The sequence below is a fragment of the Dermacentor albipictus genome, chromosome 5 (assembly GCF_038994185.2).
Source record: "Dermacentor albipictus isolate Rhodes 1998 colony chromosome 5, USDA_Dalb.pri_finalv2, whole genome shotgun sequence".
Lineage (NCBI taxonomy): Eukaryota > Metazoa > Arthropoda > Arachnida > Ixodida > Ixodidae > Dermacentor > Dermacentor albipictus.
Window position 1 is genome coordinate 10,312,382 of NC_091825.1, and position 12,516 is coordinate 10,324,897.

The 12,516-nt window shown below is 50.7% G+C and overlaps 2 protein-coding genes across 6 annotated transcripts in view; one reads left to right on the plus strand and one right to left on the minus strand.

Moving 5' to 3' along the window:
- The window catches only part of LOC135917928 (leucine-rich repeat and fibronectin type-III domain-containing protein 4-like), a 367,177-nt gene that overhangs the window by 199,233 nt on the left and 155,428 nt on the right, over window positions 1-12,516 (minus strand). The window lies entirely within an intron of this gene.
- Window positions 11,024-11,848, plus strand: LOC135917939 (RNA-binding protein with serine-rich domain 1-like). The gene has a single exon (XM_065451578.1). The coding sequence runs from the start codon at window positions 11,024-11,026 to the stop codon at window positions 11,846-11,848; it is 825 nt and encodes a 274-aa protein (XP_065307650.1).

Sequence of the window (12,516 nt, forward strand, 5' to 3'; positions counted from 1 at the left end):
TACCGAAAGAGAAATCAATGGTCTTATAATATGCTTAAAAAATAATGTCGCAAGTGGGTATGATGAAATTAAAGTTGAACCTGTAAAGCGAGTGTCATTAATTATCAGCCCTGTCCTAGCTTATCTCATTAGTCTCGCATTTTCTACTGGAGTCTTCCCAGATAAATTAAAGCTGGCCAAAGTAATTCCAATACACAAAGGAGGTAGAATTGACGATATTACTAATTACCGGCCAATCTCAGTGCTACCGGTGTTTTCAAAGATTTACGAATTGTCAATCAATAACAGACTGTCAAAATATCTAACTAAGTATCATATAATATCACCCTCACAGTATGGTTTTCAGAAAAACAAGACAACTCAGGACGCTCTTCTTGCCGTCAAGCAGCAAATAATCAGAAATATTGAAGATCAGCTCTTCACCTTAGGCATATTTCTCGATCTGCGCAAAGCTTTTGATTCTGTTGACCACGAAATCTTAGCTATAAAATTAGATTGCTATGGAATTCGAGGTATCACATTGGACCTTATCAAGAGCTACTTATCGTTTCGGCGTCAGTTTGTTAAAATAGACAGTAGTTCTTCAAAACAGCTTGACATTAAACTAGGTGTCCCGCAAGGTTCGATATTAGGCCCGTTACTTTTCCTCTTATATGTTAATGACATTACGGATCTACAAAGAACACCCACAATAACCATGTTTGCAGATGACACTAGTTTATTTTTTACAGGTAGAACATTGCATGACATTGAGCAATCGGCCAATCTGTATTTAAATGATTTATCCGCATGGTTGCAACAAAACAAACTTCAGTTGAATGCAGTAAAAACAAAGTACATGATATTTAAGCCAATCAATAAGCATAAAAAATGATTAACTTACAGTACAGAGGACATAACTTAGAACAAGTAAGTGTACAAAAGTTCCTTGGGGTATGGTTTAGTGAAGAGTTGTCTTGGACCCCCCATGTCAATCATCTGCTCTCCGAACTCGCGAAGTCTGTTGGATGTATTAGAAAAATAGCTCCTCTTCTACCCCTTTGGCTAAAGCAATCACTGTATTACTCCCTGTTCTATTCTAAACTTTTGTATGGCATTCTGGTCTGGGGGACAACGACAAAAGGGAACTACGATAGGCTACAGCTGCTGCAAAAACGTGTCCTCCGGATTTTTGTGAACCACACCGGCCCTATTAGTTTGTTGCCGACACAACCACTTTTTCCTAGATTTGATGTTTTACCTGCAAATAAAGTCTATTTATGGATACTGGCACAGCGAATTTATAAACAGAAACTCCACAGTATTTACACACCTATCTTGGCGCAATATCATATCCGTAACCCCAAACGCAGAAATAAAAAAGTCAGAACAAATTATGGAAAACAAGATCTGGAATATCAAGTAATAGACATGTTAAATAACTGTGCTTCTATTTTGGATTTCTGCCTACCCAGAAATACGTTCAAACGTGAACTGCGGTTCATTTTGTTTTCCGTCGATTCTGTTTTTGGTTGAAAGTGTTAAGTTACAATGACAAATGTAAATTTCCGTTTCAATTGTTGACTTCCTTTTAAGTATTTTTGTGATATGAGCGAATCTTCAATGTGATTTAAAAATAATAATAATAAACTGTCCATAGTGTTTAAGTACACCCATATTGATAGAATGTATGCTGTAGGCTGTATGCGTGTACTCTTTGTAACGCCGCTTCTCTTTTGTTACCAGCTCTCTGCTGTACTGCTGCAGACTGCTCCTTTTGTTACGGGGGCAGAGACCTCGTCAGGCAATCATGCCTTTAGTCTCTGCCACCCGCAGGATGATGTGATTTTCCTGCAAATAAAAACTGACTGACTGACTGACTGACTGACTGCGAAGCACGAGGTCGCGGGGTCGAAACCCAGTCACGGCGGTCACATTTCGATGGGGGCGAAATGCGAAAACATCCATGTGCTTAGATTTATGTGCACGTTAAAGAACCCCAGACGGTACAAATTTCCGGAGTTCCCGACTACGGCGTGCTTCATGATGAGATCGTGGTTTTGGCACGTAAAACCCCATAATTTAACTTTTTAAAGAAAACAGTATTCTAGTGAAATTAAACTAGGTTCATATACTGCGTGGCGCGAAGAGATGCAGATGAACAATGCGCTTCGAGGTAAATCTAAGTATGCATAAACATATATATCAAAGCCATACATGTAACCGAAAAATTATCAAATATTCTAAATTCACTGATTCAAAAAGTGAAAACTCCCAATCGGAATAAGGGTGTTTCTTCTAAAAGCTGCACCAGCCCTACAGGACAACCAATCGACTTTCCAAGAAAAAGGAACCAGTACAATAATTGGACGTTAATATTGTAACGATGTTAATAAAACAACGATATTTATTAAAGGCGAACTTGTGCCCACGAGTAAAAGCCACTGCGGTCGTGAAGAAATCTGCTGCAGTCGCGTTCTTCTTCTTCGTGATTTGGGAGAGGGAAAATAAGCTCAGTTCTGCAGCCCATATGGGAGCATGGCGCAGCGTAATGGGGATGGGGGTGGGAAAAGAAAGATGAGAGGATAGAGGGGGAAAGGGAGAGTAGGTTTCAGGCAGCAGACGTCAGCATCATCCAGGGGCGATGGCCGGCGCTTGGGCAGAGGCCGTGCGAGGCGGAAGTCTATTAGCGATCTAGGAGCCCGTTTGAGTACACATATTCAAGCAGGCTTGCCAGTGCTGGGAGGTTGCAGCGTGCCGGGAAGAGCAGGTATGTCTCTGAGGTAGCCGGGAGTCCATACCGTCGGTAGGTGGCAGTGACTGGAGCGCGCTCCTGGGCTAATGCAGGACAGGTGCAGAGTAGGTGCTCGAGGGTCTCGGCGTCACCGCACCTTCTGCAGGCCGGCGAGGCGATGCGTCCCTTGGCATGGAGCCTAGCTGCCGTCCACTCGGAGCCCGTGCGGAGAGGAAGGAGTGTGGAATGGTCCCGTCGCGAGAGGACGTTCTTAGGGAGGAGTTTTGGGGCGCGGTTGGTGGCTACCCTGCTATCTGGATGGCTGGATGTGAGCAGCTGTTTGAGTCTCTGCCTAGAGAAGTCCGATGTGGTGACTGCTCTGGTGAGTGGAACGGTCGGGTGGTGGGCGGCCTTAGCAAGGACATCCGCCTCCTCGTTTCCAGGGATCCCTACGTGGGAAGGCAGCCAGTGGAAGGAGATGGCTACCCCCACTGCAGAGAGGGCCGAGATTTTTGCTCTCGGGAGGGTCTCAGTGACTCCGCGTCGATGGTGATCGGAGAGTGCCTGGAGAGCCGGTCGCGAGTCACTTAGCACCGCCACTGGTTTTGTCGGGGGGTCCTCAGCCAGGAGGTCTGCAGCCAGGTGGAATCCCGCCAGCTCAGCTGCTGTGGAGCTCGCGCGAAAAGGAAGTCGGCACTGCCTGCTCCTGCCCTCAGATGGGATTGTACATGCCGCCGCTGCGGAGCCATTGGAGAGCACGGAGCCATCCGTGTACACGAGCAGCCTGCCGTCCAGCTCTTCCAGGAGTTTGCCAGTAGCTGCCTGTTGTAGTGCTGCTGCTGGCGTCCGGCGCTTTGAAGCTCCATTCAGGGATAGGTGCACCTCTGGAGGCTTCTCGTGTGGCGGAGGTGTGACCATGGGCACTGGTCGCTGTACAATCAGCTCCTCGTAGAGCTGACAGAGGCCCCCCATGCGAGATAGTGGCTGGCTCCGCAGTCGGCAGAGCAGAGCCCCACCATCTGGAGCACGCTGCAGACGGTCAATGTGCCCAAGGGCACGTTGGAGCATGTGCAGTCGCGTTCTCCAACTGGGCTCGAACCGCCTTTCTCTTCCTTCTCGCGTGACACCTCGTGCGCGTGGCACATGCGAGCCGGGTCCAACCGGCTTCCCGTACCACGAAGATCGCTGCCTGTTGCTGAACAACAACACGGTACGGCGTGCACAGGGTCCAATAGAAGGGCGTGCTACTGAATGTGACCAAGTTGTCGCGGCATTATCCCCCTCCTTACCGCATCGGCCCGATGCGTGAAAGGAAGTACGGGTTGCTGTGGGCTCTCACATTTCTTTTTTTTCTTTTTTTTTGGTCATGACGTTTCCTGGTAGGGTTTTATGCGGACAAAATGCACAACTTCCGTAGAGTTGCGCCATCTTGGGCTCTCGTGTCCAGCGGATTTCACTTCGTAAGTCACGTCGCTTATACGACGAAGTATTTCGTAAGGGCCGAAGTATCGGCACAGAAGCTTTTCAGACAGTCCACGGCGTCGCACTGGGGTCCATACCCACAACTTGTCACCGGGTTGATAATGAGCTTCACTACGGCGCTGGTTGTACCGGCTGAAGTCTATGCGTTGTTGGCGGTGTATTCGGTACCTTACCATCTGTCGTGCCTCCTCGGCTCTTTGCAAGAAATCATCGAGGTCAGATGAGTTATTATTATTACCGGCAACATAGCATCCAGAGTTGTGGTTACTGCTCGGCGGAATACAACTTCAAAGGGAGCGACTCGTGTTGTTTCTTGAGCGGCCGTATTATATGCGAAAGTGATGTACGGCAAAATTTCATCCCACAGCCTATGTTCAACGTCGACATACATCGAAAGCATGTCAGTCAGTGTTCTGTTGAGGCGTTCAGTTAAACCGTTTGTCTGAGGGTGCTAAGCCGTAGTTCTCCTATGATCACTATGTGTCGTTTGCAACAAGCATTTCATTAGGTCCGCAGTAAAGGCTGTTCCACGATCAGTAATAACTGTGGGAGTGCCATGACTGAGCACGATATTGTTCACAAAAAATTTTGCAACTTCGACAGCTGTTGCATTGTACAAGGAATCAGTTTCTGCGTAACGGGTCAGATAGTCCGTCGCCCACAACTATCCACTTTTTGCCTAAAGATGATGTTGGGAAGGGTCCAAGGAGATCCATACCGACTTGTTGGAATGGGGCTTTTGGTGGCTCTATTGGCTGGAGGAGGCCTGCCGGTTTTACGGATGGAGTCTTGCGCCTTTGACACTCGCGACAAGTCTTGACGTAGTGCTGCACTGATGCTAATAACTTAGGCCAGTAGTATTTCAGACGAATCCTGGCGAATGTACGGCTCACGCCCATGTGTCCAGATGTCGTTTCATCGTGACACGCATGCAAAATTTTTTCTCGCATAGCTGTGGGTACGACAAGTAAAAACTTTGTCTCGCTGTTCTCAAAGTTTCTCTTGTAGAGGACATTTGCTCGCATACAGAACGAGGATAGTTTTCTAGAGAAAATACGCGGGAGTTGAACGTCGAGTCCCTCCAGGCGCTGTATAAGTGGAAGCAAGTCTGGGTCATCTCGTTGTTGTTGGGCGAACTGTGACGCGTCAACAATGCCAAGGAACAGGAAATACTCTTCTTCTGACACAGTAGTCTCGACTGGTGCGCGTGACAAGCAGTCGGCATTGCTGTGTTTCCTCCCAGATCGGTATACGACAGTAATATCATACTCTTGAAGCCTAAGGCTCCATCTTGCTAGTCGTCCGGATGGATCCTTGAGATTCGCCAGCCAGCAGAGCGAATGGTGATCACTGACTGCTCTGAATGGTCTACCATAAAGGTAGGGCCGAAATTTACATATTGCCCAAATGACTGCAAGACACTATTTCTCAGTTGCTGAGTAGTTTGCCTCTGCGTTCGTTAGCTTACGGCTGGCATTAGCTATTACTTTCTCCTGGCCGTTCTTCCACTGTACTAGTATGGCACCGAGGCCGACGTTACTCGCATCGGTATGAACTTCAGTGTGGGCAAGGATTGGAATGGGCAAGGATTGGAGAAACTTGCAGCCGTTTCCTTAACTCGCCAAAGGCGTCTTATTGTTCCTTTTCTCGCATGAAAGGTTCATCTTCTCTTGTTAGTATTGTAAAAGGCTCAGCAATCTTTGAAAAGTTTTCTAAAAATCTTCTGTAGTAAGCGCATAAACCCAAGAAACGTCGCACTGACTTTTTGTCTGTGGGTGTCGGGAACCTCGCAACAGCTGCTGTCTTTTCGGGATCTGGCCGAACGCCTTCAGCACTGATGACGTGTCCGAGCAACCGAAGTTCATCGAAGCCGAATTGACGTTTTCCGGCTTAATTGTCAAGTCTGCTGCGCGGATAGCTCCTAATACTAGTCGCAGGCACTTTAGATGTTGGTCAAATGTGGTGAAAAATACGACCACATCATCCAAATACACTAAGCACGACTGCCATTTTGATCCTGCTAGCACAATGCCCATCATTCGCTGGAACGTTGCAGGCGCGAAACAAAGTCAGAATGGAAGCGCTTTGAATTCGTACAAGCCATCACGGGTTACGAATGCTGTCTTTTCACGGTCCCACTCATCTACCTCTATTTGCCAATATCCACTCTTGAGATCCAGGTAGGAGAAAAACTTTGCACATCGGAGCCGATCTAACGTATCGTCGATACGCGGAAGGGGATATACATCCCGCTTAGTTACGCTGCTCAATTTACGATAGTCGACGCAGAATCGTAGTATGTTATCTTTTTTCTTAACGAGCACTACGGGAGACGCCCATGGACTGCTGGAAGGCTGAATAACGTCATCTGAAAGCATCTCCTCTACTTGCTTCTTGATGATCTCCCTTTCTTTTGGTCAAACTCGATACGGGTGCTGGCATACCGGTCTTGTGGCGTCCTCAGTTATGATTCTGTGCTTCGCAGAAGACGTGCGCCGTACCTTCGAGGACGTGGAGAAGCAGTCAGAAAAATCCTTTATGAGGGCATATATCTGTTTCTTTTGGGCTTCCGGGAGTCTCGGGTTGACGGTAATCGAGCTGTCGACACTGCAGGTTCCTGGCAGGGCAGTTGACGTTGTAGTTAGGCTGCATAATTCGGTCACTACACAGAACTCATGAAAATAGGCAATAGCTGTTCCTTGTACAATGTGTTGGAATTCATTTCCGAAATTCATAAGTACGACATTTGCATGACCATCGCTTAACTGAACAAGGCCCCGAGCCACGCAAATACCTTTGTTGAAAAGGAGCTCTATGTTTCCATCTGCTATGCCTTCGCGGTCGGAAAATCTTTTATTCTCCACAAGAACCATTATACTGCAGCGTGGCGGCACAGTTACGTCATCATCAACGACGCGCAGTGCAGCGAGACGTCGTTCCTCCGATTCTTCCACAGGTATAGTTTGTTTTGTCCAGAAAGACACACTGGACCTACGTAGGTTAATTATGACGCCGTTAGCTTGTAGAAAATCCATTCCCAATATAAGTTCCCGTGAACATTCTGGCAGTACAATAAAGTCAGAAACGTAAGTGAAGCCTTTTATCGTAAGTCTTGCGGTGCATCGGCCAAGGGGCGTAATAAGATGACCGCCTGCCGTGCGTATCTGCGGAACAGTCCACTTCGTCACAACTTTTTTCAGGTGCTCCGCCATCTTGAAGCTTACTACCGAATAATCAGCGCCGGTGTCGACTAAAGCATTCAGCTCACATCCGTCCTATTATCAACCGCAAATCTGACGTAATCGTTTCGTTCCTGCACCTGTATACTGGAATTATCTCGTCACCGCACTGCACCCGCGTTGGAGGATCTTCGTAACTCTAGTTATCAGCAGCCTCACCTCCACAGGTCGCTTGCTTCAGTTTTCCTGGTGTGGGCTTGGTGAACGACGCCTAGGCAATCTTGGAGACGCGCGTGGGCTAGGCGATCGGTAGCGCATGGATGACGGTGATTGTGGTTGATGTTGGCGAGGAGTAACGGGGCTTTGGCGCGTTGGCGCGTCGACAAGTATTCTTCGATCTCCGCTGGCCGTTCACCGTTTCGTGGGCATGGTGCGCTTAAGGGAAAACCCCTTAACCCAACTTGACGGTACGGGCAGAACCTATACAGGTGACCCGCTTCTCCACAGTGGAAACACAGAGGCCTGCGCTCGTGGTCACGCCAGACGTCACTTTTCCGCGGCCTTTGTTCCACAAAACGAGGTGCACTACGTGCTGAAGGCGGATATGCAGCCGGTGGTTCCAGCAGACGAGGTTCACTGCGTACTGTCGACGGGTAGGGAACGGTTGTCGCAACTCCTCCCCTACTGTGAACCGCGGGTTGTCTGAGTACATCGGCGTACGTTGGGGTGCGCCGCATCGGCTGTGGCTCACGGTCTGGATCCCGTATGACCTGCCTCAGTTCGTCCCGGACAACGTCGATGATAGATAGCGCAGTTGGAGCCTAAGGTGTCAGCAGCTTGTTGAGCACTTCCCTGATCACTGACCGGACGAGCTCCCGCAGGGCTTCAAGGTCGTTTAGCAGGCCTCGAGAGAAGACATGGGCAGGTGCACAGCTTGCCTCACGGTTGTATTGCCCAGCCCGCTGTTCGAGCGTCTTTTCGATGGTCGTTGCTTCGTGTCTGAACTCGGCAACCGTATGCGGTGGGTTGCGGACGAGAACTGCGAAGAGTTCCTGCTTCACTCCACGCATGAGATGGCGCAGCTTCTTCACTCATGCTTGGATCAGCACGCTTGAACAGGCGGGACATGTCCTCGATGTACATCACCACGTTCTCGTTTGTGAGTTGGTTCCTAGCTTGAAGTGCAATTTCCGCCTGTCATATGTAAGTGCCGCGAGTCGCCCCAAGAAGATCGGAGCGGCCACCAAGCTCCGTGAACGACGAGGAAGACAACGGGTGCACGAGCACGGCAGCACGAGGGTGCGCTCGCTGTGTTCGATCCAGGCGGGCAGCAGCTCCGAGCTCCTGGGCTGAACGAGGCGAGGGTTCCTGCCAGGCGAGACGTCCGTGGCAGGCGAGACGTCCCAGGGCCCCTGCTGCCAGTGCTCGAGACGCTGGCTGACCCGAGGGCCGCCGGTCCCTGAGCTGTCGCACCTGAGCTGTGCTGAGCAGCGCTTCAGTCTGGCACAGATGTTGCTGTGCTAGATGAGGTCCTCATGTGTGACCGCTGCACGTGGATTGCAAGCGGCGTACGAGCTGGGCACTGAGGTCGTGCTGGACGTGCGAGTGTAGCACGTCGGTCGTGAGCGGCGCCCGAGCCGGACATCGAGGGCGCGGGGAATAAAGAGTCCCCTGGCTGCTGCCGCTGCGGCTCCTGAGCGTGCCCAGTTCGAGAACCGTGGTTAACGGGGCCCGATCGTGTGGTCGTCGCGGCCAGCTCCAGCACGGGTGACCGCACGGTGCCGTGAGCCTCGCAACTGTGAGCCTCGCAATCCGGGACTGTTTCAGCCCGTGGACACACTGACTGCAGTTACGCTGTCATCAACTCTCTGTATATATTCATATTTTAAAGGTTGCTTTGAGTTTTATAAACGCACATAAATGACTCTCTGTCGTTCTTCCGCATCACTGCGCTCTAGCGAAAGTGCCGAACAGTCCTAATCACCACAATTTCTGGCGTCCGCGATAGGACTAAGCTCTAATTCTATCCTTAAGAGCCATACTTCGTTTGTGTGCAGTGGTCGGAAATGGACTGGGAGAAATTTATTCCGATAGGCAAAGAGCTTGGCTTGTCAGGTAAAGAACTAAGAGAGTGGATTGACGAACAGCTTAAGAGACAACGCGATAAACGAGCTGAGGACAGGGAAGCAGTGCGAGTAGCCCATGAACAGGAGATCGCTCAACTGACGGCGGAACGAACTTTGCTAGAGACTAGATGCCGTCTTGCAGAGCACGCGTCTGCGGAGGTCGAAACCGGAAACGAACGCGGGGAAAGCAGCGGTGAAGCATTCAGAAGTCCCCACAAGCTTATTCCTCCCTATAACGAGAGGCGCGACGAACTCGACGCGTACATACAGCGCTTCGAGCGGGTAGCCACGAGCCAAGGATGGCCAAGCGACAGGTGGGCGCTATCGTTAAGCTTGTGTTTGTCAGGCGAAGCCTTGAGCGTGATCGGATGCATGGCTGCGGAGGATGTCACAGACTATCAAAAGCTGAAGCAAACTTTATTGCAAAAGTTCCGGTATACGGAAGAAGGATACCGTCAAAAGTTTCGCGAAACTAAGCCTGAGAATTCCGAGACAGGGCGGCAGTTTGCTGGTCGACTGCTTGGGTACTTCGATCATTGGCAGCAGATGGCAAAAACAGAGAAAACATATGACGCATTAAGAGATAAGATTGTTTCTGAACAGTTTTTGCTACGTTGCGATGAAAGGCTTGCCATCTTCCTGAAAGAACGAGGATGCCGCGGCCTCGACAAGCTAGCCGAAGCCGCTGACCATTATTTGGAGGCGCAAAACCTGACAAACCTCGCCAGAGAGACGGATTAGTAAAGCCGCCCTGCAAAGCAAGGATTCCGAAACAGAGGCCAGGAAATGAAAGGTTGAGTGCTTTCTAGGTGGCAAGCAAGAACACCGTGCTGCAGATTGTTGGACGCGGTCAAAGGACCGAAGTCCTCATCTTGCTGGAAATGCACGAAAAATGGACATAAAGCTGACGAGTGCCCGAACATAAACGGCAGCAACACGGAGGCGTCTAGTGCCATTGCTGGCTGCGACCGGATGCCTGCCGCCCGGTACGAGCCAACTTCGGCTCCTACCACTAAATCTGAGGAGAAAACAAGGCCCCCATTAAAAACATATGGAGAAGACATCTGCCTTGGTCTTCAGACGCAAGAGACGCCGACGGCAAGCGGATATCTCAATGGACACCCTGTGTCGGTGCTGAGGGATTCCGGCTGCAGTACTGTGGTTGTCAGGCGTTCGATGGTGCCGGAAAAGAATTTCGCCGGTACCATGCGTACCATTTACCTTCTGGACGGTTCGTTTAAGCGGCTTCCAGAGGCAAAGGTCTATGAAGACTCCCCCTTCTTCCGAGGAAGGACACTGGCACTCTGCATAGAAAGGCCACTCTATGATGTTGTCCTTGGGAACATCGACGGGGTGTTCTACCCTACTGGTTTCAACATGACCTGTCTGACGTGTCAAAGGTGCACAAAAACTCGGCGACAGCAGAGGAGCCTGTTCGACACCAAAGCGTGTGCCCGGATAGAGCTACCTTGAGTGCTGCGTCAAACCCTGCACCTGTGTCGACTGAGACAACCAAACAGGAGATGGAACCGTCTACTGAAGCAAAGGATGAAGGTGCTACTGGAAGAGCTGGAGAAGGCCAGGAGGGCAGGAGACGAGCGTCCATCCGGGCCAATGGGCGTGTGAGTGAAGACACTCTCGGTGGCCGTCCCAAGCGGCGCAAGCCCAGAAAGGAAACGGAGAGCCACAGCAAAAGTGAGCCCGAGGGCACTGACCGGAAAGGAGGAACTCCATGTCGGGGTGGGCTCCGTTCTTACCAGCGACGCGTCCCTCGGGGCCGTTCAGACACAAGGTCACGCATTGATGTTGATGAAAGCATCCCCGAGTCACATCGTTACGTCTCGGCTGATGACACGTGCAAGTCTTCATTGTACATTGGGAACATGTCAAGCCAGGTGACCAAGGATGAAGTTCGTGCCCTGTCAGATGCCATCCGCAGTGTCCGCTTTATAAACAGGCACAGTGCATTCCTGGATTTTGAGAGCCCAGAAGTGGCTTCTGCACAGCTGGAGCCCCTGCGAAGCATGCAGCTCAAGGGGAAGCAAGTGCAGGTGGAGCCCAGCAGACCCCAGAGCAGTTCCACATACAAGCCAGACCGCCTGCTGTATGTGCGAGGGCTTCCTGATGACCAAGGCATGGATACCCTTGGATCCATATTTCCTGATGTCGTGCTCATTGACCGCCTTGAAGGCAAAGTGCTGCTCAGATTCAAGGACTATGAAAGTGCCATAAGTGCCATCAAACAAGTTATTGCTCATGATGGGACAGACTACAAGTTCAACTTTGCTGCTGTTCGTCCTAGATGGAACCACCGATGTCCGCCCCGAACAGTGTGGCGCGAAGGGTAGCGAAAATGTACAGGGTAGCTAAAATGCAGGCTCTGACTACGTGAGTCGAGTGTGAATTACAGCGTGAAGTATGCCTACTGCATTTATTGCGTTTGTGAACACTTCAGGAACTACTACTGCGCGTGTGGAAAGACTTTTTCATGTGAACACTTTGCGCCTTACAGACTGAACTTTGACCATGTACGTACTTTGAAAAGTTGTTTTCATGAAACAACTTCTTCAAGTGGGGGGTGAAATGTCATATGTAAGTGCCGCGACTCGCCCCAAGAAGATCGGAGCGGCCACCAAGCTCCGTGAACGACGAGGAAGACAACGGGTGCACGAGCACAGCAGCACGAGGGCGCGCTCGCGGTGTTCGATCCAGGCGGGCAGCAGCTCCAAGCTCCTGGGCTGAGCGAGGCGAGGGTTCCTGCCAGGCGAGACATCCGTGGCAAGGTGCGGAGGACCGCGGAGCCGAGCGTGGACGTCCTAGGGCCCCTGCTGCCAGTGCTCGAGACGCTGGCTGACCCGAGGGCCGCCGGTCCCTGAGCTGTCGCACCTGAGCTGTGCCGAGCAGCGCTTCAGTCTGGCACAGATGTTGCTGTGCTAGATGAGGTACTCATGTGTGACCGCTGCACGTGGATTGCGAGCGGCGTACGAGCTGGGCACTGAGGTCATGTTGGACGTGC

Bases quoted from the DNA above. Each gene is read 5' to 3' on its own strand.
- LOC135917939 (XM_065451578.1), top strand. From the start codon at position 11,024: ATGGAACCGTCTACTGAAGCAAAGGATGAAGGTGCTACTGGAAGAGCT.